The sequence below is a fragment of the Chrysemys picta genome, chromosome 1 (assembly GCF_011386835.1).
Source record: "Chrysemys picta bellii isolate R12L10 chromosome 1, ASM1138683v2, whole genome shotgun sequence".
Taxonomy (NCBI): domain Eukaryota; kingdom Metazoa; phylum Chordata; order Testudines; family Emydidae; genus Chrysemys; species Chrysemys picta.
Window position 1 is genome coordinate 103,486,227 of NC_088791.1, and position 24,901 is coordinate 103,511,127.

Here is a 24,901-nt window from a genome sequence, read left to right on the forward strand (position 1 = left end):
CCACACTGTGTAGCAGTTGTGCCTTAACTCTCTTCTGGAGGTGGTACTTCTAGGCATAAGAGAGTAATTCAGACTTTAGGTTCACGCAATCTTTGGCAGTTTCAGTGCAGAGGGCAGTCAGTGTGTCAGTTGAGATGAGTACTTGTCCACTAAGAAAAGAGCTGAGACCAGTCCTTTCATGTAGGCCATTCACAGCTGTTAGATGATAATGACTGGCTGTCACTAGTGATCTGGATCCTACCATGAATTAGAACTGGTTACCTAAGGTACAGCTATGAGAGACTCTGTACGCTATTACAGCTCCCATGAGCCATTATCTCTGCCTATTCCTGTCTTCTACCCACCATGATGTCCTTATGGAAAAAAAAGTCAGAACTTAAATCAGACAGGAAACCACCTTTATTCCAGCAGCGCACAAATCATTGGCATTTTTTTGCTATAATTACAAATAATTTCAGGTGCACAAGTAAAATAAAAGCTATGCTGGGCCTGTGCAGTCAGCACAGAGATCTGTTGTGACTTGTTCACTAAACTTGTGCTGCCTGGGAACAGCTGTTGGGACAGCAAATTTAATAGGATAGGCAATTTCATGCTGGTGAAATCAAAAGGTTCCAAGCTAAATAAGTCTTTGATTTATTCTTATAGACAGATTCAGCACAGACAATGGAAGGGAAAGCGTCCTCGGCCTTGTCCCCAGCTATCTGGCCTCCACTCTGACTCCAGCTGGTTGAAGAATTGTCAGCATCAACTAAACTTATTTCTGTCAAAAATACCCATTTCATCAAAACTGAAATGTTTCACTGACATCTGCCAGAGCGGGGAGTTGAAGCTGGGTCTCCCACGTCCCAGGTGAGTGCTCCACGCACCAAGCTGTTCACTATTCTGGGGGAGTGTTTTCTCATGTCTTTTGTGAAAATTTTCACAAGACTTCAGTTTCATTCTGAGGCCAAACAAAAACAAATGTCAAACCCTGTCTTTTGTGAAATTGAATTGTTTTCCAATCAGGCCTAACTCTGACCTGGAGAGCTGAATGGGTCATTCACTGTTCATACCGTAGTTCTTTGCCACTTAGCTGAGACTAACAACAAGACATCCAATTCACGCCAATTGTGATGCAGCCACCAGTTCACTAAGAATGGACTGAGAGCACTACCACCAGTTCGATACTGACAGTGAAAAGTTCCGTATCGCTTTACTGATCCCCTTCAGAACACCCAGCCCTTGAAATAAAATATTTCCATGATGAAATACGACTTATCCCAATTGAGATTTCCCCTGAGAAAAGACTTGTCAAGCTGTAAATGAATAAAAAGCCAAGACAGCTGAAATGGGAAAATTGACAGTTAGCCACCAGGCCCTGCCATTCCAGATCTGCTTTGTTTTATGGTGTTTTTTTACTTGCCCACCACAGCAGATGAAGTTACAACTGCTTCTAGCCAGTCTGCAATGGCTGGTTCTTGTCAGAGCCTTCTGTACACACTGTAAATACCTTCTGTTGACAGTGGAGCAATTATGGGTGGAGTTTTTTGCTTGTGTGACAACAGAACTGTGTGTATGATCAAACCATCAGACAGTGATCCTGAAAGAAATAAGCCTTCCCATAACAGACAATGCTTTAAAAAGTATCTGAGTGCCCAGATACAGAATGCTTTTGGAACTCATTTTATAAGATCCTCTTAGCTTCTGGCTAATTACAGTATCCAGAGCTTTCATTAATACATGTTTTTTATTTTCATTTTCACCTGAGAATGAGCTTACCTGAAAAACAGAAATCGTTTACTGGGAAGAAAGTCCAGTGCGCTCCCTCCCACTCCACCCTTCCCTCCTTGTATTTCTCATCTCTGGGTTTTGCTGGGAGTTGATACGGGAATTCATTTTACAGACATGATCACAATCAAAACCCACTTCGCACTACCAAATGTTTGAGAAAGAAAGAAACTTCGTTGTTTAGTGAATAATCTGTGATGAAGCATCTTTTCAATTGTAGCCATTATTCACACTGCCTTTGTCAGGTTGTATGTAAATACTTCCACCTCCAGGAGAGACTGATACTGCTTTCAGTGCATTTGCACAGCTCTAGAGCATTTTACATGCATGATGATCTGTTTCTTTACCTTTAAAAAAAACAACAACAACAACAACAACTGGTAGCTGGATACTTTGTGACGGGGCAGAGCCAAAATCCACTGAAGTGAATGGAAAGACTCCCATTGACGGCAATGGATTTTGGATTGGGCTTGAAATTAGTGGCTTATTGATGAGCTCAAGTAAACTCTGTTAAAGGTTCTCCATGCACAACTCTGGCTTTATTTCAGTTCTGAGCTGTAACACTTTAATGTTTCAGTGCTGCACCTCCCTTCAGCAGAAGCTGCTAATCCTGCTAAATTGTGTGAGGAGACCCATCAAACCTTTTCTTAGCTGTTGATCTATCGCAATATTTGAACTCCAGTCTCCAGAGGAGAAAGGGTAGTGCATGAATCACAGACATTAAAAATGGAAAAGATATAGGTCATTTTGGTCCTTCCTCTGCCAGGGATTGTTCTTTTATGGATTTTGCTGAATGCCTTGCCCAGTTAATTTTCAAATGACTCAAGTAAGGGGGCTTTCCCCACTCCCCCTGGGAGGCTATTCCATAGTCTAATAGATCTGTTAGGCAGTTTTTCATAATAATCTCAAATGTGGGATTAGGTACCATTTGAGTGTATTTTTTGGTTTATAGTGACTGCTTCTAAGGTTTCTGTGCTTAACTAAATGTTCTTTGCGTGCTGCCTGCAACTGTGTGACCCTCAGATTACTTCCTATGATTACTGTTTGCATTCTAAACAAAAGCTGATCTTTGCATCAGTGCAACTGTGCTGAAGTACATCAGAGTAGCAAAGAGTACCATGTGTTGCATTCTAGAGCACAAAATACCTAAATCAATACAACACACACTGCACTAGAGCAAAGAAAATTAAGTACATGGCACACCACTGTCAAGTAAAAAGAGAGCAAATCTCCTTTTTCAAATGAAGCATTTTGTAATCAGTTTCATCTTTGTTCCCTACTCTATCTTCAGCATACCTGCCTACGGTTGTTTTCACTATTGCTGTGAAGGAGGGCAGCTTTGGTGTAAAGAAAAGGTACCTGTTCATATTTGATGTAGCCATTCAGAATATATTTGTATGATAGAGCTGTGTACAAATAGAATCAGATGCCCTGATCCTGCAAACTTGACTCAGGTCAGTGGGATGACTCACAAGAGTAGTAATATACACGCGCTTGAGTGTTGATGTGATTGCGTCCAAGCTTAGTTTTGTTTATTGCGGTTCCCGGATTCTAACATTCAGAGTGTTATGTACAAAGATCCTGCTCATACGGCAAAAGAGGACTGCAGAGCTAATGCTCAATAAAATGTCTTAAAGTCCCTGATAGCCCTGATCTAGTCTTGATATCGATCATATAAGCCTTTATCTCTTTGCACCTTCCCTGTGAGTAACTAAACCTCCAGGTCCATGGTTAGAAAAGAGATTTGTTGGGGGCGGGGGAGGAGGGCGGAGGTGTTCAGTGGCTCCAAACCCCCTTGGTCTCCCCTCCCCTTTAGTTTGTCATATTTACGTTTGGGGACTCGGTGCTTTCTGCGGTGGCCCCCTCACAGCTCCAACTCAAGACGGTGTTTACACATGTACCTAACTTTCAGCATGTGAATAGCTGATTGTCTTTCATGGGTTTTTTGGATATTTTTGTTGTTGAAATTCTAAAGCAAAAATGTTATTGATGTGGTTATCAAAATGAACATTGGCTAACTTTTCTCAATAACATTTTTGGTGCTGTGTTTGAGAACAAAAAAAATCGGGGGGAATTTGCAAAAGATATTGTGAGACTCTCTTAGCAAATGCAATGTCGTTCTGTGTTAAACGCTTCGGAACAAAATCAAGTTCGAGGTTTTGGGTTTGCCAGCCAGTGCTAGGTTTGCTACTTTGACTGGTCCACGATAGTGTGACCTTAATGTGCTTTCCTTTCCCTTCCCTTTGTCCCTCCAGCACCCTAGCAATTGCATAAATCATTGCTGCACAGTTCCTTCTGGCTGCGTTAGAAAGAGGCTCCCTTTAATTCCACTTGACACAGCTGCTGCATATAGACAATGGGGCTCCTGATTCGAGGCCCAGATACAGTACTAATTAGAAAACACCCACCCCCACAGACGCGCGCGCACACACACACACACTCACTGCTAACCTAGGCACCGCATATGGGGGAGGGACTCTTCTAAATAGAATTTGCTCTTGTGTCTGGTCGCCACCAGTGACAATCTGATCTTTAATAATATTATTTTTAATAATGTTCTGCGTTCAAAATGTCAAAGGAATGAACTGGATTATCCTTTCAGCTTCTATCATGAGTCTGTGAAGGTAATAAAAATGGAGATCCAGCTTTATTACTGCTCTCTATATTCACTCAGTGTCAACTAATTAGATTTAGTCTCCAACGTAGGAGGGATCTTAGCAGTGCTCAGCTTGTGATGTTTGCATGTCTGGAAATACCAGGCCCCTCTCCCAGCTACCTTCTAGGACAGTATTTGAATGTCATTCTGGGCCTGCCACTGAAAGGTTGTGAATAAAAATGGGAAGAGTTTGATTGTTTGTACTAAATGGTTAGGAACAAAACTAGGCTAGTTGTTGGGAGGGAAGGTGAACTTATGGTTTAGATATTAGACTTAACACGGGAGATCCTGAGTAGCCAATTTATTTTATTGGATCCGTACACCTCAGCCAATGAATGAATGATGATTTCTGTTCTCTTAGCATTATAACCAAGCTTAGCATCCCCTTTGTTTGGCAATGCTCACTCTGACCTGTGCCAGCTCCTTCACAGCACTATTTGGGTGGGGAAATGCAACTCTCCCTATCCGTGGCCCCACAAAGTCATGGGACCTCCTGGTCAACCTCCTCCTGGCCCTGGCTAAAATTGCCATCTATAAAACCAGGGAGAGGAGGTTGGCCGATGGGGTCTCCTGTGACTGTGGGGCCTATTTCCGATTCTCCGTCTGCTCACGCATCCGGGCAGAGTTCCTCTGGGCGGCATCCGCTGGCTCCCTTGATGCCTTCGAGGACTAGTGGGCACTGTCCAGTGTTCTCTGCTCGGTGTCCCCCTCCGGTTCCCTTCGTTTGGCCCTTTGACCTCACTCCTGTCCCTGTTATCTCATTAGTTGTCCCCTGGAATCACTTGGTTCCAGGTCCTGTGGATCCTCCCCTTAGGCTGGGGGGAGGTCCTTTAGCAGGATCCCAATAGGACCCCGTCCTGGATCCCAATAGTACTGAAGCCAGTTACTTCACTCCTGCCTGCATCCTCTTGAAGATCAGAGATGAAGTTTCTTCTCCTGACAGTAAGTACCTCAGTTCAACAGCTGTCGCCTCCAGTTCTGGCTAGTTTAAATGAAAAGCAGAGTTCACTGACACAGGGCAGAACACGAGGAGCAAATCACAAGCAAAACAGGCACAAAGCAGGCTGGACCAAGCAGAGTTTCTAGGCTCTAAAGTCACTTGGAGGATGCCAGTTGAGCAAGATGAAAACCTTAGGCCTAAATTTCCAAGGTAACCCCTGGTTTTAGATGCCTCAACTTTCTGGGTACCCCAATTGGAGAAGGGGGTGTTTCAGAAAGTGCAGAGCACCCTCCCTCTCAAGCTGAGCAACCAAAACCTGAGGCACCCAGAATCACTGGTTTGAAAATGTAGGCCTTACGTATTCGCAAACTCTTTGTTTCTGCCAGTATGGCTGTCTACCCCACCTGATCAAACTGTAGCTTTCCGCATGTGAGCTCAGTATTGTGTGTCCAGGAAAGTCTGGGTCTCAGAAAGTGTGTTGTTCTCTCTTTAAACAGTCCAAAGCCTGCAGGTATTAGACAATACCCTTTTTTACATAGTCACGTGCATTATCATTAGCCTTCATGATTTGCTTTGAGACAGGCCTTTGTCCCTCCAGTGGATCCCAGTCCCCAGCTGTAGAGGGGTATATATCTGTAGCTAGGCCGACCTTGGGAGCTGTTCGTCCAATCACACAAGTACAATTTATTCATATAGTGCTCTATTGTGCCTTTGAGGGTATGTCTACATTACAGCTGGGAGTGTGCTTCCCAGCATGGGTAGACAGACACACTAATTCTGCTTGAGCTAACATGCTAAAAATAGCAGTGTCACCAGGAATAGCACGGACTGCAGCTTGGGCTAACTGCCTGAGTACAAACACATCCGGACCCCTGGGTGCATAGTTAGGTGGCTAGGGTGAGTTGATGCCTATGCTACTCCCAGCTAGGGCCACACCTAGGGAGATGTGGGGCCTGGGACATAGGTGCCGGGTTTCTAATCTGCCGGGGGATGATTCCCCTTCCCCCCAGCTCAGCCCAGGCCCTGCCCCCACTCTACCCTGTCTCCCAAAGCCCCGCCCCACTTCTTCCCCACCCAGTTCCGCCCCTTCCCCTGAGCGTGCTGCGCCCTCGCTCCTCTCCCCTCCCCCCAGTGTCTCCTGTCACTGTGAAACATCTGATCTGCGGTGGGCGGTAGGCGCTGAGAGGGAGTGGGAGGTGCTGATTGGGGGTGGGCAGGAGGTGCTGGGTGGAGGGAGAAGTTCTCATAGGGGGGCTGCCAGTGGCCGCCGCTTACCTCCTCACCCCCACAGCCCGACCGACCACCGCTCTCCTCCTCTCTGCCCGCCCGCCTGCCGCTTGCCTCCCCGTTTGCTTCCTCACCCCATTCGCCCACCTGCCTCCCCGTTTGCTTCCCCACCCCATTCGCCCACCTCACCTCCCCGCCCAGCTCCTCACAATTTTATCCAAGTGTGGGGCCCCCCAAAGTGCGGTGCCCAGGGCGGTCGCCCGAATTCGCCGTACCCAAGGGATGGCTCTGCCCCCAGCTAACTTGAGCAGAGCCAGCACATCTGTCTACCTGTACTGGGAAGGATTCTCCCAGCTGCAGCGTAGAAGTACCCTTAGTCCACAGCCCTGAGCAAGGGGTAATGCATAAGATTCCCCACCCCAGGAGAGACCCTAGAAGGGACCGTCCCTCTGAGACCCCATTCCCTCCCTGCTTCCCCTTTGCTCGGCATGTTGAGGAGTAAAGGACTTCAAGTCTCTGGGTCTCACAGTGTAGTAGTTTTCATGAGTACTAAAGTTCACTTTAATAGTACAGTTTTCAAAAGGAAAAAAATCATGTGGTTAAATCCTGACGCCCTTGAAATCAATGGGAGTTTTGCCATTGACTTCACCGGAGCCAGGATTTCACTGAGTCTTTTTTCTTTAGCATTTGAGGGGAAGGAATATAAAGCATCCATTTCCCATCACACAAACCAATAAAAATAAAGGTCCATGAAATCAGCATTCATGATCACTAACATAATACTCCTGATAGAACCTCTTTTTGGGGTGTGAACATTCCACATTAACCTCATACCAATGTTTGGCTGGAAGAAAGTCATAAATCTCTCCTTGTTCCTATTTGATCTCCAGTATTGTATCTTTGCCTTAAAGCTGATAAAAAGAGATGTGTGAGAAACAGCTTGAAAGTTTTCTCTGTTTCCTGGGGATTGCTATTTCTTTAACCAATATTTGAATGAGCTTTCATTGGTTTATACTTCTCAGAGTACAGCACTTTACAAAAGTTCATTTTCGTTTGAGAGCACCTTGGAGGTGCAAGGAGGCATGGCCAATTTGTTATTAATCACAACACTCTGCACGCTGACAAAACAGCCAACTCTTGTCACAGATCTGACATGAAAAATTTAGAATGAGCCAGACAGCTCCTGATCCATTTCACTCTGTGATTGTTTTAGGACAAAAAGGGTCTCTCTTCTCTGGTCTAGACCAGTTCAGTCCTTAAAAGAACTAGTTTCTAAAGATATGTTAAAGAAAGAAAAGTTTACTTCAGTCCTTCATTTGCTGCTCAGTAGAGTTGGAAGTAGTTCCAGAATTCTTCAAGCTCCATAAAGAGCAGGTGATCAAGGTAAGAACGGGCATTCATATTACCTAACACGAGAATTCTAGCTAGCTAAGCCAAAATGCAACATTTTCATTGTTGTAGAACTACCATTAGAATTGTTAAGACTTGATCGGCTGTTCTCCTCCCAGCCCCGCTAAGGAAGCAGCCTACATAAATTTTTTTGGTCATTGACCGGATGACACACATTAATATTCTTTTTAAATCAACAACTAACTCTTACAACTATATCTAAATGTGTGTTCATTCTAACTATAACTTAGGAGATCACAAATGGAGTAACTGCGGATGATTGTTTAGCTATCCCTTTGTGAAACTGAAGAATTTTGAGGAAGAGAAAACTGACAGCAACTCAGATTGGGGCTATATTCCGTATTAATTAAATAGTGACTAAAGTAAATGATCAGAGGGGTAGCCGTGTTAGTCTGAATCTGTAAAAAGCAACAGAGGGTCCTGTGGCACCTTTGAGACTAACAGAAGTACTGGGAGCATAAGCTTTCGTGGGTAAGAACCTCACTTCTTCAGATGCAAGTCTAAAGTAAATGAGAAACTTCTACTATGCTCATTAGAGCTGGGCAGGAAATAATTTTCCAGTCTGAAATCTTGAAAATTTTCACAAATCAAAAATCTGATTTAAAAAAAAAAAACAACTCACTTTGGATTGGGTCAATCAAAACGTTTCCTTCTGAAAAAATGTTAATTTGAGAATGGATTTCAATCTTGACTTTTTTAAACCTTTAAAGTATATAAATTACCTACAATTTCAAAATGAAAGATGGAAATTTTGGTTCATAAATGTTGAAATAAGCTGTTTCAACAAATTGGAAACTTTTCTTTTCAAATCTTTTCAAATGGGGAGATTTGTTGAAACTGAACAATTTAGGTTTTGATGATCTGTATTTTCTGATGGAAAAAATGTTTTATTGTGAAATTCCCAACCAGCTGTATTGCTCGCATCCTATCTCAGCCATGTGAAACTGACAGACGATATATATATATTTTTAGCAAGTTATTAATTATCAAATGTTTTGTTTTTCTATACCTTAAACTACTTAGTGAACAGGTACAGTGAGTGATGCAATGAAAGCTCAGAGGAAAAAGGATATGCATTGACTCTCCATACGAATCATTAACTTCATTGGATCTCCATAAATCAGGCCATTTAACACATTTTGTAAAACTCATCTATTATTTTTAGGGTGTTTTTTTTTAATGTGCTTTAAATAAGAGGTGATTTGAACACCTGCAGACCTACTAGGAATAAGCATTGCAAGATTGGGTTGAAAAAGAGAGCAGGTTAGCCATGGAAATAATGTATTCAATTGCATGTTTCTTCTGGCCAAGTGATTACTATGTTTGTGCATTGAAATTAGCTGATTACATGCATGAATGATCAGTGACATGATTATCTGCAGTTTGCATGTGCAGTTACCTAATGTAAATAGTGATATAGCATGCACAAAGCAAATGAAAAATTGCATATACATTTTGCCTATGTCATCACATGTGCCTTATTTTGAAAATAGGCCCTTTGTGAAAGCAAGCAAGCAAGAAAGCATTTTATAAAACCAAATATTAGTATGAAACATTCTAAGAAATGTTGATTTAAATTTAAATGAAAATAGATTTTCCTTTTATGATGTAAATAGTCCCTTGCTGTGTTTGCAATTGTGTTAGGAGTGAAACTGACAGGAAACAGATCAGTCTCCCTTACCTATCTATATTCAAGATGAGTTTAATGGAACAAGATGTCAGGCCTGTTGGCTCATCACTTTTGTGGACAGTACTGTGAATTTCCGTTTCAGCATCCAAACATGTTAATGTAAGGGGACTGTTGCCCCCTTACTAACATTCAGTGGGGGTGTTTTGGTTGCTAGCTCCCAGCACTAAAAGGGGCAGGGTCGATGGCAAATCAGGAGCCTGAGACTGACAGTCCCCAGGAACAATGGGGAGAGGCCAATGCTCCAGATGAGCCTGATTGACAGGGCGGGCAGGCTAATCAGAGAGTCAGGAGGCCGGGGGGGTCCCGTCCTCTGTGTGAGCTGGAATGGCCTGAGTCAGACAGAGTGGGGCCGAGCTAAGGAGAGAGCAGGGGCCTGAGCTGAGCTGCTGGGAGCAGAGCTGCAGCCCCAAAGCCAGAGCACAGCCCAGAGAGAGCAGAGCTGCCCTGGGAGCAGAGCTGTAGCAACCAGACCCAGAGGGGCCAGACAAGCAGCCAGGAAGCAGGTCAGAGCTGGGAGCAGAGTCACAGAAGCAGCCTGCAGAGCAGACCTGTGCTGGGGGCAGAGCTGCAGCAACCAGAGCCAGAGAGGCCAGACAAGCAGCCCAGGGAGCTGAAGGCAGAGCAGCAGCAGCAGCCGTGCTGAGGCAGAATGGAGCTGGAGCTGGGGCTGGGGCAGTCCGGAGCCGTGTGCAGTCCGAGTGTGGTGAGCAGCTGGGGAGAGTGAGGGGGACCCTGGGCAGTGGGCCCAGCACAGGGAGACGCCTCAGCCAAGAGGCCTTGCAGGCCAGACTTGCAGGGGGATCATAACCCCGACTGGGCGGGGGCGACGCTGGGAAGAAGGGTCCTGCCACCTAGAGCCTGAGAGCGTGTGGCCACCACCAGAGCAAGTGTCCAACCCACAGCGTCCCTGCAACACAGCCAGGGCCTGAGAAGGAGGCCTGGGACCTACGAGGAACAGACTGAACTGCCCTGACGTTCCAGAGACACTGTTTGTAATGTTCCCTGCCACAGAGCAGGGTGATGTGTTTTCCTTTAACCTTTCCCATTTTTCCTTATTCTTTTTTAAAATTAATTGTTAATTAAACAACTTGTATTTGCTTTAAATTGTATGAAATGATCAGTGTGTCAGGGAGGTGCCCAGTACAGAGAGAGTACCCCGGAGTGGGGACACCCTAGTCCCTGTCCTGGGTGACCACAGCAGGGTTGGGGGTCGAGCCCCCCAGGAATCCTGGGCCCAGCCTTGTCGGGGTTTACGAGGACACTGCCAGACAGGAGAGTGGAAGGGGAGTCCTCAAGGGCAGGGAGGCCTCTGGGTAAAGGAAGTGGGAGCGAGGACTCGGATCCTTTCGCTAGCCCACTTCACCGGGGTAGTGCAGAAGCCAGGAAAGTTCCCCACAATAGCGGGACCATTCCCCCGCTTACATTAATCACCCACCTTTGGGTGATCTGAAGTGTCCAGATCCTACGCTGGGCACAGGGAGAGGAGGAGAGGGCAGGATTCACTCACCTGTTTGATGTAGAAGACCTGCGAGACTCACCTCCCATGACAAGCATGCACCCCTCCCCACCCCACAGCTAAATTTCCACCCTGCCATGATGATGACTCTGCGGGAGACATGGCTACTGCCTTCAAGAGAGGAAGAAACACTGTTGTGTTTGTTGTGCTGCAGCACTTCTTCCTCCCCTGCGGGTTGTGCTGTGTAGAGAGCCCTCTCCGTGCTGCTCTCCTCCCCAGGCCCACTCCTCACGCAGCTAGCGGGAGGAGGAGAACTGGAGGGACTGTGAGGAGACAGAGGATTGAAGGTGGGAGAGGTGGACCGGGCTCCCTTTCTGGATTCTCTCTCCCTGATTTTCTCTCTGGAGAGTTGTGAGGTGTAAATAGGGAGAAGCAAACTAGATGCCTAAAATTCATCCAGTCTCCCTAATGCGTTAGTAACTCGGACAAAGACCATATATTTTTATATACAGGGGTACTGACCTTTGGCTGCATTCTGCCCCCTTTTATGCCACAGGAGGGCCATGAAAGTGATGGGGGAAGCAGTTGGATCCTCACTATAAAGGGGAGGGTGGTTTCTCCTGCTGTCATAACAGTCCTACACCCCTTGCCCCCAAGCTGAGGGCTGTGTCTGGGTGGGCAGGAGGGTGCATGGCTGAATGGCTCTTTGTTCTGGCTGCAGAATGGCATGGAGGTAGCTGTGGAAAGTGGTTCCAAACAAATTAACTTGATTAAAAAGAATGAATCGCAATTAATCGCAGTTTCTTGCCATTAATCACGATTAATTTTTTTAATCGTTTGACAGCCCTAATTGTTACCGAAGGTGCAGATGGTGTTCTGGATGCCCAGCAATTAGCTTTCATTGTATTGGCTTAATAAGCCAGCATTTATACAGCCCTTTACATTTTAAGGTTTCTCACAAGGCAAACGAGGCAGCGCCGCCACCTTAATTCTCCCATCAACACTGGTGCAGAACGAGAGTGAGCGAGATGGCGTCGATGTTCCGGAGTGAGGAGATGTGTCTGACGCAGCTGTTTCTCCAGGTGGAGGCTGCCTATTGCTGCGTTGCAGAGCTTGGCGAGCTGGGCCTGGTCCAGTTCAGAGATGTAAGTAGTTACGAGAGGCTCTCGGGTAGGAATGTTGGGATATCGGCTATTAAAGGGCCACTATAAATGTGGTTGGGTTCTAAAAGATGGACCTGCTGGGACAGTGGATTAATCTGGAAGGCAGGGGCACTGCAACAATTTGTATAGTGGGGGTTCTGAGAATCAAACCGTAAGCCCCGTCTATAATGGAAACCACTTCAAGCCAGGGGGTGCGGCAGACCCCCCTGCATCTCTAGTTCCAGCACCTATGCTGGAAGGGCTTGGCATAAAGACTGTAAATACCTGCCTTGCTCTAGAAAGGAAGGATGGCCTTGGGGTTAAGGCAGTGGACTGGGAGATGTGGGTTCAATTCCCAGCTCTGCCATAGACTGCCTGCAGGTCTTTGGGCCAGTTACTTATTTTCACTGCACCTCAGTTCCCCATCTGTAAAATGGGGATAAAAATATTTCCATTTGTCTGTCTTGTCTATTTAGATTGTCAACTTGTGGAGGCAGAGACAGTCTGTCTATATACAGAGGACATTGGGACTCTGATCTTACTTGGACCTCTAGGCACTACTCGAATACAAATACAGTAAAACCTCAGAGTTACAAACACCTCGGGAATAGAGATTGTTCGTAACTCTGAACAAAACATTGTGGTTTTTCTTTCAAAAGTTTACACCTGAACATTGACTTAATTCAGCATTGAAACTTTACTGTGCAAAAGAAAAATGCTGCTTTTCCCTTTTTTTTAGTAGTTTACATTTAACATAGTACTGTATTGTATTTGCCTTTTTTTTTTTTTTTTTGGTCTCTGCTGCTGCCTGATTGCTTACTCCGGTTCCAAATGAGCTGTGTGGTTGACTGGTCAGTTCATAACTTTGGTGTTCGTAACTCTGAGGTTCTGCTATAACAATAATTACTCTGAGTTTACTGTTACACATAATACTCTTCCTTTCATTGACTTTCCAGTTGGAACCCATGTCATGGCAGGACGATCGTTTGATCGGATTACCTGAACAGTGTCACTGTCTGAAAATTGAAAGCAAAGGTTTATTTAAATGTCTGTTTAAGGCCAGATACAGTATGGTAAACAGCCACAGTCTGAACTATCTACAGTAAAGGGGGTTTCTTCTGAGAGAATTATAGTATCTTGTAAGGGGAGGCATTTGGAACTGCTGGAGTCCAAGGGTGTCTACTACCCTTCAATGCAGTCTGTGGCCACCCTCGCCCATAACTTAAAATGGAGATACGATCCATAGAGATTACATCCAAAGAGCTCTATCATAACCAGAGCAGAGACATCTTGGCTCCAGATAGAGCATTGCTTGCTGGGAATTGTAGTCTCTATAGTAAAGATGAGCAATGCAATATCTCCATGTGATGCTAATTATGCGTGATTGAAGAATATGCCCAGTGTGGTGCTTCTGCAAAAATCTAAACCCATCAAGGAAGATGCTGCTCCTCCAGTTCATCAGCTAAATCTGAGCCTGATGCCAGAAGTTAGATTCAGCTAAGAAAATCTGAACCATTTCTCTGCATGCCAATTAGGCATCATTTGCATATCCTTAAAGTCAATCCCTCTCACCCACCTAAATCACATGGTTACCCCTGGTGGTTTTCCAAAGTGGGTATCTACAAGAACATTGTTATAGGAGAGCAAAAACTGCAGCATGAGATTTATCTGTACAAGGAAGAGACTATGAAGCATTTATACATGCTTGAAACAGATTTATTGGTACCTGCCAGTAGTGAATGGCATAGCGACTGAAATCTCCTTGGTGAATTAGCAGACCAAAAGGGTCTGCTATGGGATATGCAAAATTCATGAGTATTTTTTCTGCAGTGGTGCTGTTGGTAGCAATGGTGGAAACTGTACTGCAGACAGGGGGCAGTGGTTAATGTCTTCCACCGGTGGAGCTGCATCAGTGCAGATAAATATTTAGTAATTTGCTTAGTGTAAACAAGATATATGGAATGTGCCTCACAAAATTATACCCCAAATAGTTTCACCTGTGACATTGGCATGTACATCCTCAAACAGAGGTTTGGTTATTTAAAGAAATGAGAGGAAAGAGGATTCAGAGTTTTGTTCAGGAGAATAGCAAGTCTCCCATTGCTAGGACACCAGTTCATACCTAAGTGAGGTCAGCAGTGGTGGAGAATAATTGTCTGATGCCTGTTCAGTGGCACTGGTGACACGAGATCAGGGATCTTGATTCAATTCCTCAGCGGCAAGTGGCCCATTGCACTGTAGGGAAGAACTCTCCTTTGTCAGGATAATGGGCAGGCTGTCTTGAGTGAATCATTGGCTGAATTCTGTGGTCCCTGTTATGCAGGATGTCAGACCTGGTCCCAATAGTACCAGGTCCCAATAGTACCTTCTGGCCTTAAAATCTATAAAATCCAGGAAGTCTTTTCTACGCCAGCTCAGACCTTTGACAGCCAGCAAAGCCATGACTGAATGGGCCAAGGATACCAGTCAAGGTTGAAGCACAGTGATTGTCTGAAGAAGTTTTGTATTCCCATTGTTTGTGTGGTGCCTGTTGTGTGGCTAGGAGGCTACAAGGTTCAGTAATATGCAAAGGCAGCATCTTTCACCAATGCTAATATACAGTTAAACTAAAAGTCACCCAATTGGCAATCTACATTCAACCCCTGGTTGGTTTGGTTTTTTGTTTGTTTTTTAATTTCTAGTTGAATGTGAATGTGAACAGCTTCCAGAGAAAGTTTGTGAATGAAGTCAGAAGATGTGAATCCTTGGAGAGGATCCTCCGTAAGTAGATGTTTGTACAATGCTACTGGCTCTAGAACAATCGTAATCTAGTATTTCAAAAAACAAAGTGTTCTAGCTAGCAAAATTGAATGGAATTTGTTCTAAAGATGGCAAAGATTTCATTAGAAAGTCTTTGTAGTTTTCATCTGAAGGCATTGATGTGTTTGCATGCACCAATTAAGTGCCACTATACTACTGGCAGGGGGACGGCGACGGGAGTGTATATATCACATCTATTTTGCATATGGGTAAAGTCAGGAGAAGAGAGGTTAAGTGTCCTGCATAAAATCACATAACAAGTGGGCTGGAAGTGGAACCCGGGGTCCTGACTCCTAGTCCTGTGTTCTAACCATTAGACCATACTTCCTGCAGCAAAGCACACCATCCCAGCAAGAGATTTCTTTAAAAAGCCGGCAGGCAACAAAAATGGGGTTTTTTAAAGCTGTTTTTTCTTAAAGTCATCATCATTTTGGAGCTTGCTAGGAAATGGTATCGATTGAAGTGTCCATAGGATCCTTAAAATTTCTACTTTTCTACTGTGTGAGGGGGAAATAATTACACTCACTTAGCATTTATAGTGCTAATCACCCACTGATCCCCACCCAGCTTGCAAAGGTGGGTAAGCACTATTCTCCACATTTTACAGGTGGCTATATTGAGGGCCAGAGAGGTTAAATTTTATGTCCAGTGTCACACGGTAGGTCAATGGCACATCTGGGGATAAACCGTAGGTCTCCTACCTTCCAGCCTGCAGCCATATCCCTTTTGGAAGAGGGCCCTGGATACTTAAGACAAGTGCTGCTTGCTGGGGAGAGGAGGGTGAAAGCTGTTGTTGGCTGGGGATAGTTTTTCAGTTGGTGTTAGTTGTAAGTGGGGCACATAAACAGGGACAGGACAGTATAGAGAGCGTGTGTTAGGGCTTGCTGTTCCTTTGAGCTATTTAAGTCAGCAGAATTGAAGGCATTCAGCACATTGCAGGGTCCGGATTTTGAAGGGCGTGCAAACAAAAAGTCAGTGGCTAAAGATATAGGGCTAGATTCACAAAAAGACATAGGTAACCTAACTGCTATTTTAGGCACCTAAATCCCAGAATCATGCCCCACGAGGATTCACAAACCCCCGGTCAGCTGCCACTAAACGCTGCAGGCAACGAAACTCATTTGGTGCCTACATTTTTGCATTAGGAGTTATCTCTGCCCCTGTGTTTCTGTCTCTGAGCACGCACACTGCTGTCTCGCTCTAGACATCCAGATGCCCAAGCCCCAGTGTGATGCGTGAACTGGGGGAAGATCAGCCTTCCTCCACCCAACTCACCTGTGGGGCCCAATCTGGTAAGCAGGCCCAGAGCTCACCTACCAGACTGGGCCCCTGCAGGTGAGCTCTCACAAAACAACTGGAGGGGTTGGGAGGAGGAGCTCCCTCATAACTTTTAGCCCAGTGGCTAGGTTGGTTACCTGGAATGCGGGAGACCCCTGGTTCAAGTCTCACGCCAGCTGAAAGGAGTTGGTATTTGAACAGGGATCTGCCATCTTTCAGACGAGTGCTCTAACCGCTGGGCTATGGGATAGTTTGATATGGGGGTCCCTCCGTTTTGCCTGTTGAAGCTATTCCACTTGGCCCTTAGCACCAACAGAGAATTCCAAGAGAGGGTGTCACCTCCCTCCAGCTTGGATTTAGGTGGTGAACTGAGAGGGGTGGGGCTAGGACACACCCCTTGCTTTGGCATCTCCCACTGGCTAGCTCAGGCGAGGAGCTGCCTAGCATGCCAGCTTTTGTGAAACCCATTCTCAGGTGCCAGTCTCATTCCTTGTCCAGGAGCATGGGCACCAAACCCAGGCTTTGTGATATCAAAGCAAGGAGGTGCAAGGTTCAAGGTGTCTAAATAAATCTATTGTATGAAATGAAACACAGGAAAAATGTAGGCTGGAAAGCAGGGAACATTTGATACAAGTGGGATCTAGTCTATTGCAGTATATTCTCCTGACGTACTCCTGGGGGAATTCTGCATTATTACACATGCACATAATTAATGAGCCCTGCAGATTTCTAATTTTTTGTGCAGAAAAAAGCTTCTGCCAAAATATTGTTGCAGTTCCACCTTTTGCACACCAGAGGGCGCTGTGGCAATAGCGCAAAGCTGCAACTCCCCAGCATTGTGGGAAGAAGAGAGAGAGCTGCCTTCTTCACAGAGGGCTAGGTCAGGAGACAGGCTATGGGGAGACAGACAGCGCGGGGTGCTGGGGGGTCAGACAGGGGTTCATAAGGGGTAGTGGGGGAGGACAGACTGGGACAGGGGCTGAATGGGAGTGGAGATGCAGGGCCACATGGGGACAGGGGGAGGGAGTGCAGAGCTACATAGGGACACGGGAGTGGCTGGGTGGGGGCACAGAAACGCATGGGGACAGGAGGTGCAGAGCTACAGGGGGTGGCTCAGTGGAGGCACAGAGACATATGGGGAAGGGATACAGGGACAGAGGGTGGCTGGGTGTGGGCACAGAGACATATGGGGATGAGGGGAGGGGGTACAGGGAGACATAAGGACAGGTGAGTGGCTGAGTGAGGGCACAGAGACACATGAGGATGGGCAGATATGCCTGACTGAATGGGAGAGGCTAGGGGTCAGGCAGGGTCTGCATGGGGGAAGCTCCCTAACAATCCTCCCCCCACTCCAAAAAAAAACCTTGTTCCATACTTTTCCCACCCATACACAACAACCCTACAAGTTCACACCCAGGCTCCTTCCCAGCAATGTACTTTCTCTCCCTCAGTGTCTCCGTTACCTCTGACTCCCCCAAGCCTTTGCACTACTTCTGAGGGGTGCGGGAAATATGGTTCTGTACTGTAGTTTAAATGAATTATTACTCAGAGTTCTGTATTAATATGCCTAGTAAGGAATCTGTTTGTCAAAAACCATTTCTTTAATCTTTTTTGTGGTCTGTATTGTTACAGACTTACTTGCTGATAGGTATTTTGAAATAAATGACCAAAATATTTGAAACTGGTGTGATTATATTGTGTTATTTTGACAAAATATGCAGAATTTTGTGGAATTTTGAAATATTGTACGCATAATTTTTAATTTTTTGGCGCAGAATTCCACCAGGAGTACTGAGGGAGGTTGGAGTAGCCCCACTCCTTGCGGATTTGAAACTGTTCTGGAGAAACCTCTGGATACTATATTGTAAGGAACAGCAGGCTGGAGAGCAGGCACAATGAACTAATGATCATTTTCCACTGCCGTGTCTATGATTAGGTTAACTTCGTACTACAGTCATGATTCCCAGGTGTACACAATTATCTCCTCTGGAGAAGGAGCAGCTTCCTTGCTGCTGAGGGAAGCTCCAGGGAGCCAGATTCTTGGGTGTCGAAGAGTTCCACAAATATTTGGTGAATCTCCTAGAATAAGTGTCGAATGACATTTGAATACTGTGATCATGTGTCATGATGTCACATTCGGGTCACCACCGCAGGCCCTGTCAGTGACCCCAGGGAAAGCTTAACAGTGCCTTTTCCTTGCAGGCTTTCTGGAAAGTGAAATGGAAAATGAGATTGTGATCTTCAAACCTGAAAAGTATCCTGAGACCCCCCTGCCTCGAGAAATGATTGATTTGGAGGTACAAAATTCTACCCTGCCTCGAAGGCATATGGAAAAAGATTGGGCAGGAGAGGAGTGAAATTACATATAAACCCACATATTTAACATCTCAGGAAAACCATGTGGGTCCCAGAAGTGGAGGAAAGTGACTCACCAGTGGCAAATTCTCATGAAAAAACAATGAGGAGTACTTGTGGCACCATAAAGACTAACAAATTTATTTGGGCATAAGCTTTCGTGCACTAAAACCCACTTCATCGGATGCATGCAATGGAAAAAAACAGTAGGCAGGTATATATACACAGTACATGAAAAGATGGGAGGGCAACTCCCATCTTTTCATGTATTGTGTACAGTAACGCCTCACTTAATGTTGTAGTTATGTTCCTGAAAAATGTGAAATGATGTTAAGCGAATCCAATTTCCCCATAAGAATTAATGTAAATAGCGGGGCTTAGGTTCCAGGGAAATTTTCTTCGCCAGACAAAAGACAATATTATATATATATATATACACACATACACGAACAGTATAAGTTTTAAACAAACAATACTGTACACAGCAATGATGATTGTGAAGCTTGGTTGAGATGGTGAAGTCAGAAGGTGGAAGAGGGTGGGTTATTTCCCAGGGAATGCCTTACTGCTAAATGATGAACTAGCAATTGGCTGAGCCCTCAAGGGTTAACCTGTTGTTGTTAATGTAGCCTCACACTCTACAAGGCAACATGAATGGAGGGAGGGGAGACAGCCTGGCAGACAGAGACACACACCATGTGTGTGTGAGAGAGATGCACATTGCCCCTTTAAGTACGCTGACCCCACTCTAAGTACATTGCCTTTTTAAATAGACCAGCAAGTTGAGAGGGCAGCTGCTGCCAGGAAGCTCCCTCCGTCCTGAGCCCTGTCATGTGTGTCCCCTGCCCCCGCTCTATGGAAGATGGGGTAAGTGGGGTGCAGGAGCAGGGGGGAGGGGAACACCCTGGCATTAGCCCTCCTATTTCCCCCCTGTACAGCAAGCAGGAGGCTCCCGGGAGTAGCTCCAAGGCAGAGGGCAGGAGCAGCACAGGGCAGTGGGGGGAGGGACAGCTGAACTGCTGGCAATTGATAGCCTGCTGGGCGGCTGCCTCACAGAGGACTTAGGGAAACGGGGAGCCGATGGGGGGGCTGCCGGTCCACCCTGGTTCCAAGCCCCCACCAGCTAGCTGCAACAGGCTGCTTTTCCTGCAAGCAGTGGACAAAGCAAGCGGCTGTCAAATGAGCATTGTGTAACTTTAAACGAGCATGTTCCCTAATTGATCAGCAACGTAATAACGAAACTACGTTAACTGGGACGACTTTAAGTGAGGAGTTACTGTATATATACACCTGCCTACTGTTTTTTTCCACTCCATGCATCTGATGAAGTGGGTTTTAGCCCACGAAAGCTTATGCCCAAATAAATTTGTTAGTCTCTAAGGTGCCACAAGTACTCCTCGTTGTTTTTGCTGATACAAACTAACCCGGCTACCACTCTGAAAATGCTCATGGGTTAGCCATGTTATTCTGTAGTTGTGGCACAACCCTGTGTAGTAGATGAATAATACTGTATTTATATATCACTTCCCAGACATAGATTGGAGTGCTTTAGTACAAAGGGGAGTTTGCCTAATGATCCCCATTGTTACAGGGGGGAAACTTAGGAACAGAGAGGTTAAATAACTTGCTCTCTCACATACCCAGTTAGCGGCAGAAAATCAGACTCCTGACTTCCAGTCATGTATTTTCTCCACAGAGTTGATCAGAGACAGAATTTATTTATTCCAAGCCTCCTGGTGTACTGGAAGGGTCTTCTGAGGTTTAATCCACTTGCTCTTCTTTTTTTAAATGTTTTGTGTCTATAGACTTCCCCTTTTATACCATTTGTTCCCTACCCTGTTTTGACTGCCAGCTAGGTTAGTAGAAGCTTTTACCAGAACACCAGGGCTGTTTGCACTGACATGAAACCTGGTGCTGTAACCACTACATTCAGGGCTGGATTATTTCTTCTTGAATTGCTGACAGCTAGGTTGAAACATCTGACTGTTTTAGCACATTGACTACAGCTGGGATTTTTAAAGATCCTAAGGGAGGCAGGCAGTTCTTTTAGACCCCTTTGAAAATCCCAGCAAAGGCCTATTCATGACCTATTCCCAGTCATGAAAACCCCCATGGTTTCATAGGAAAGAATAGCCTTTTGCCATGTTACTTTTGCTGTGGAGATTAGCAATGATGATTGGAGGAAACCTGATATTTTGAACATTGGTAAATGGGTCCCTCAAAGATTTAGATCCTATTCTGCAAGGGTGCCATGAGCCCTCTATCCCCATTGAAGTCTGTTGTGAAATCTGGGAGTTGAGGCTGTTCTGAACCTCGGAGGCTGCATTCAGCACCTTGCTGGTTTGGGCTATGATGTGTCCTAAAAGAACCCGTAGACTCAAAAGCACAGAGTTTGTCTGCTTTTAGTCCAACAGGAAATGAAGTTTACAAACTGATTGGTTTTAATCAAGATTGACCGTCACTGTTTGTCTGAGACGAGACCATGATCTATCTTCACGTAGAATGATGGTCTGCTGGCTTGCCTAATTTAGTGCCTAAATATAACTTCGAGTCACTGCATGTAACAGAGAGGGTGGCAGGGGGAAGGTCAAGGGTTTGATAGCTGTGTGCATATACCTAAACAGCCGATGCATATTTTAAAATGTTCATTGCACAATCATACATGTCTGCCCATATTATTTTACAGTCCTTTTGACAGGGATGTGGCAGCATGTAAAAGGATAACTGGGCCTGTCTTGCATCTTTCCTGTTTTGTTTTGGTTGTAAACAGACAGTTTTGGAGAAACTGGAGGGTGAGCTGCAGGAAGCCACTCAGAACCAACAAACCTTGAAACAGAATTTTCTAGAACTGACTGAACTAAAACATCTCCTGAAGAAAACTCAGGACTTCTTTGAGGTGAGAGTTCTTCAGATGTGTTACTATCTGTCCACTTTGTCCTTCTTTCTTTTTCGCAGAGGGGTTGATAAATTTTTAAGTTGTCTATGCTTTTGGCTTTATTTTTGAGGGGGGTTAAAAAGATTCCAGATTTCCTTTACTGCGGATTTGAGGTCAAATTTTCCAAAATGCCTTGGTGAACCTAAGGCTCATTGCGTCTCAGGCTTCTCTGTGCCTAAATCTCATGGGCTCCTAAGTCACTTAGACACTTGAAAATTTGACACTTGGTCTAGCTCTCTGTAGAAAACTGTCTTCAGACAAACAATAGCAACAGTAAAGATGTGACAACAGTTAAACCCATTGGAATATGTTAGTGTTTTTAAAATAATTTCAAAAGAAAATGATGATTTCTGCTTTCAGACAGAAACCAATCTACCAGATGATTTCTTCAACGAAGACACTTCTGGTCTGTTGGAATTAAGAAGTACTCCGGCCGCAGTGGCTGCAAAGTTGGGGTCAGTGTGGCTATAGACTTATAGCTTTAATAAGGCCAGTGCAAATATACCCTTCCCTTTTACTTCCACCAGCATTAATAAGCTGGTTTCAGCACGGTGACCCAGTCTTAGGCTACGTCTATACTACCCGCCTGAATCGGCGGGTAGAAATCGATCTCTCGGGGATCGAATTATCGCGTCTCATCGGGACGCGACATTCGATCCCCGAATCGACGCTTGTACTCCACCAGGGGAGGTAGGAGTAAGTGCCGTCAATGGGGGAGCCGCGGAGGTCGATTTGCCGCCGTCCTCACGGTGGAGTAAGTCGGTTCCGATACATCGAATTCAGCTACACTATTCGCAAGCTGAATTTGCGTATCTTAAATCCACCTCCCCCACCCCCACCCCCAGTGAGGACGTAGCCTTAGAGGTTTGCTGAATTCAGTTCCTATCTTCAAATAGCTTAGTACAGGCTGCTTTTCAGTCTCTTAATTATAACTCATTGATTAAAATGAAAGCAACATTAGTGTTTTGAAGGAGACAATAGATGATTAAAAAACTGATCTTTATGGCTCAGAGTATTGCTAAATGGGATGGACAGCCTTTCAGCTCCAGGTCACTGGTTCAAATGTGCCTAGTAACTGAAAATCACTGACAGCTGTTGAGTGGCCTCTGGGAAACTTAGTGAGGAAAGTGGAGAGGAGCATATATTCTGACAAGTGAAGTGTTAAAATGCAATTAGGCAGGCCAAAAAAGAATTTGAAGAGCTACTATCAAAAGACACAAAAAGGAATAGCAAAATTTATTTTAAGTACGTCAGAAGCAGGTAGTCCACAAAACAATCAGTGGGGTCACTGAACTATCAAGGTGCTAAAAGAGCACTCAAGAAAGTCAAGGCCATTGTGGAGAAGCTAAATGAATTCTTTGCATCAGTCTTTACTGCGGGGGATGTGAAGGAGATTCCCGCACCTGAGCCATTCTTTTTATGAGACACGTTTGAGGAACTGTCTCAGATTAAGGAGTCATTAGAGGAGCTTTTGGAACAAATTGATAAATTAAACAGTAATAAGTCACCAGGACCAGATGGTATTCACCCAAGAATTCTGAAGGGTGAATTCTGAAGAATTGAACTAAATATTAAATTGCAGAATGTCTAACTGTGGTATGTAACCTATCATTTAAATCAGCTTCTGTACCAGATGACTGAAGGATAGCTAATGTAACACCGATTTTTAAAAAGGCTCCAGAGGTGATCCCAGTAATTACAGGCCAGTAAGTCTAACTCCAATACAGGTAGATTGGTTGAAACTATAGTAAAGAACAGAATTATCAGACACATAGATGAACATGATATATTAGGGAAGAGTTCAATATGGCTTTTGTAAAGGGAAATCATGTCTCACCAATCTATTAGAATTTTTTGAGGTCAGCAAGCATGTGGACAAGGCTGATCCAGTGGATATAGTGTACTTGGACTTCGAGAAAACCTTTGACAAGTTCCCTCACCAAAGGCTCTTAAGGAAACTAAGTAGTCATGTGATAAGAGGGAAGGTATTCTCATGGATCAGTAACTGGTTAAAAGATAGGAAACAAAGGGTAGGAATAAATGGTCAGTTTTCACAGAGGAAAAAGGTAAATAGTGGGGCCTCTCAAGGATCTGTACTGGGACCAGTGCTGTTCAACGTATTCATAAATGTTCTGGAAAAAGGGGTAAACAATGAAGTGGCAAAGTTTACAGACAATACAAAATTATTCAAGATTGTTAAGTCTAAAGCAGACTGCAAAGAGTTACAAAGGGATCTCACAAAACTGGGCGACTGGGCAACAAAATGGCAGATGAAATTCAATGTTAATGCAAGTAATGCACACTGATAATGCACACATAATCCAACTATACGGACATAATGACGGGATCTACATTAGCTGTTACTACTCAAGAAAGAGATCTTGGAGTCATTTTGGATAGTTCTCTGAAAATATCTGCTCAGTATGCAGCGGTAGTCAAAAAAGCGAACAGAATGTTAGGAACCATTAGGAAATGGATAGATAAGACAGAAAATATCATAATGCCACTCTGTAAATCCATGGTATGCCCACACCTTGAATAACGACTTCACTTCTGGTTGCCCCATCTCCAAAAAGATATATTAGAATTGGAAGAGATACAGAGTAGGGCAACAAAAATGATTAAGGGTATGGAACAACTTCTGTATGAGGAGAAATTAATAAGAATAGGACTGTTCATCTTAGAAAAGTGACAACTAAGGGGGGATATGATAGAGGTCTATAAAATCATGACTGGTGTGGAGAAAGTAAATAAGGAAGTGTTATTTACCCTTTCACATAACACAAGAACCAGGGGTCTCCCAATGAAATAATAGCCAGCAGGTTTAAAACAAACAAAAGGAAGTATTTCTTCACACAACGCACACTCAACCTTTGGAACTCGTTGCCAGGGGATATTGTGAAGACCAAAAGTATAACTGGGTTCCAAAAACAATTAGATAAGTCATGGAGGATAGGTCCATCAATGGCTATTGGCCAAAATGGTCAGGGATGTAACCCCATACTCCGGGTGTCCCAAAACCTCCAACTGCCAAAAGCTGGGACTGGACAACAGGGGATGGATCTACAATAAATTGCTCTGTTCTGTTCATTCCTTCCAAAGTGTCTGACATCAGCCACTGTTAGAATTTAGGATACTGCATTAGATGGACCATTGTTCTGTCCCAGTATGGCCATTATGTTCTTATGACAGATGTGCACATCACAGAAACCACCATTGCAGTTTACACTCAGGGCTTGTCTACAG

The 24,901-nt window shown here is 44.7% G+C and overlaps 1 protein-coding gene across 5 annotated transcripts in view; it reads left to right on the forward strand.

Annotated features, from left to right (window-relative positions):
* The first annotated feature begins 7,694 nt into the window (after positions 1-7,694).
* The window catches only part of ATP6V0A4 (ATPase H+ transporting V0 subunit a4), a 54,660-nt gene continuing 37,453 nt past the window's right edge, over positions 7,695-24,901 (forward strand). Inside the window, exons 1-6 of one of the 5 annotated variants that reach the window (XR_006174775.2) lie at positions 7,695-7,973; positions 12,097-12,291; positions 14,970-15,048; positions 18,568-18,662; positions 21,491-21,616; positions 22,016-22,110. Coding sequence is in view for 4 of the 5 variants with exons in the window: in XM_008171137.4 (XP_008169359.2) it covers positions 12,175-12,291; positions 14,970-15,048; positions 18,568-18,662; positions 21,491-21,616; positions 22,016-22,110 (512 nt within the window). In the remaining variant the exon portion in view is untranslated. Of the gene's footprint in view, positions 7,974-12,096; positions 12,292-14,969; positions 15,049-18,140; positions 18,230-18,567; positions 18,663-19,493; positions 19,588-21,490; positions 21,617-22,015; positions 22,111-24,901 lie in introns of those variants that run through there. The other 4 variants (XM_008171137.4, XM_024107783.3, XM_042851639.2 and 1 more) reach the window with 4 other exon arrangements.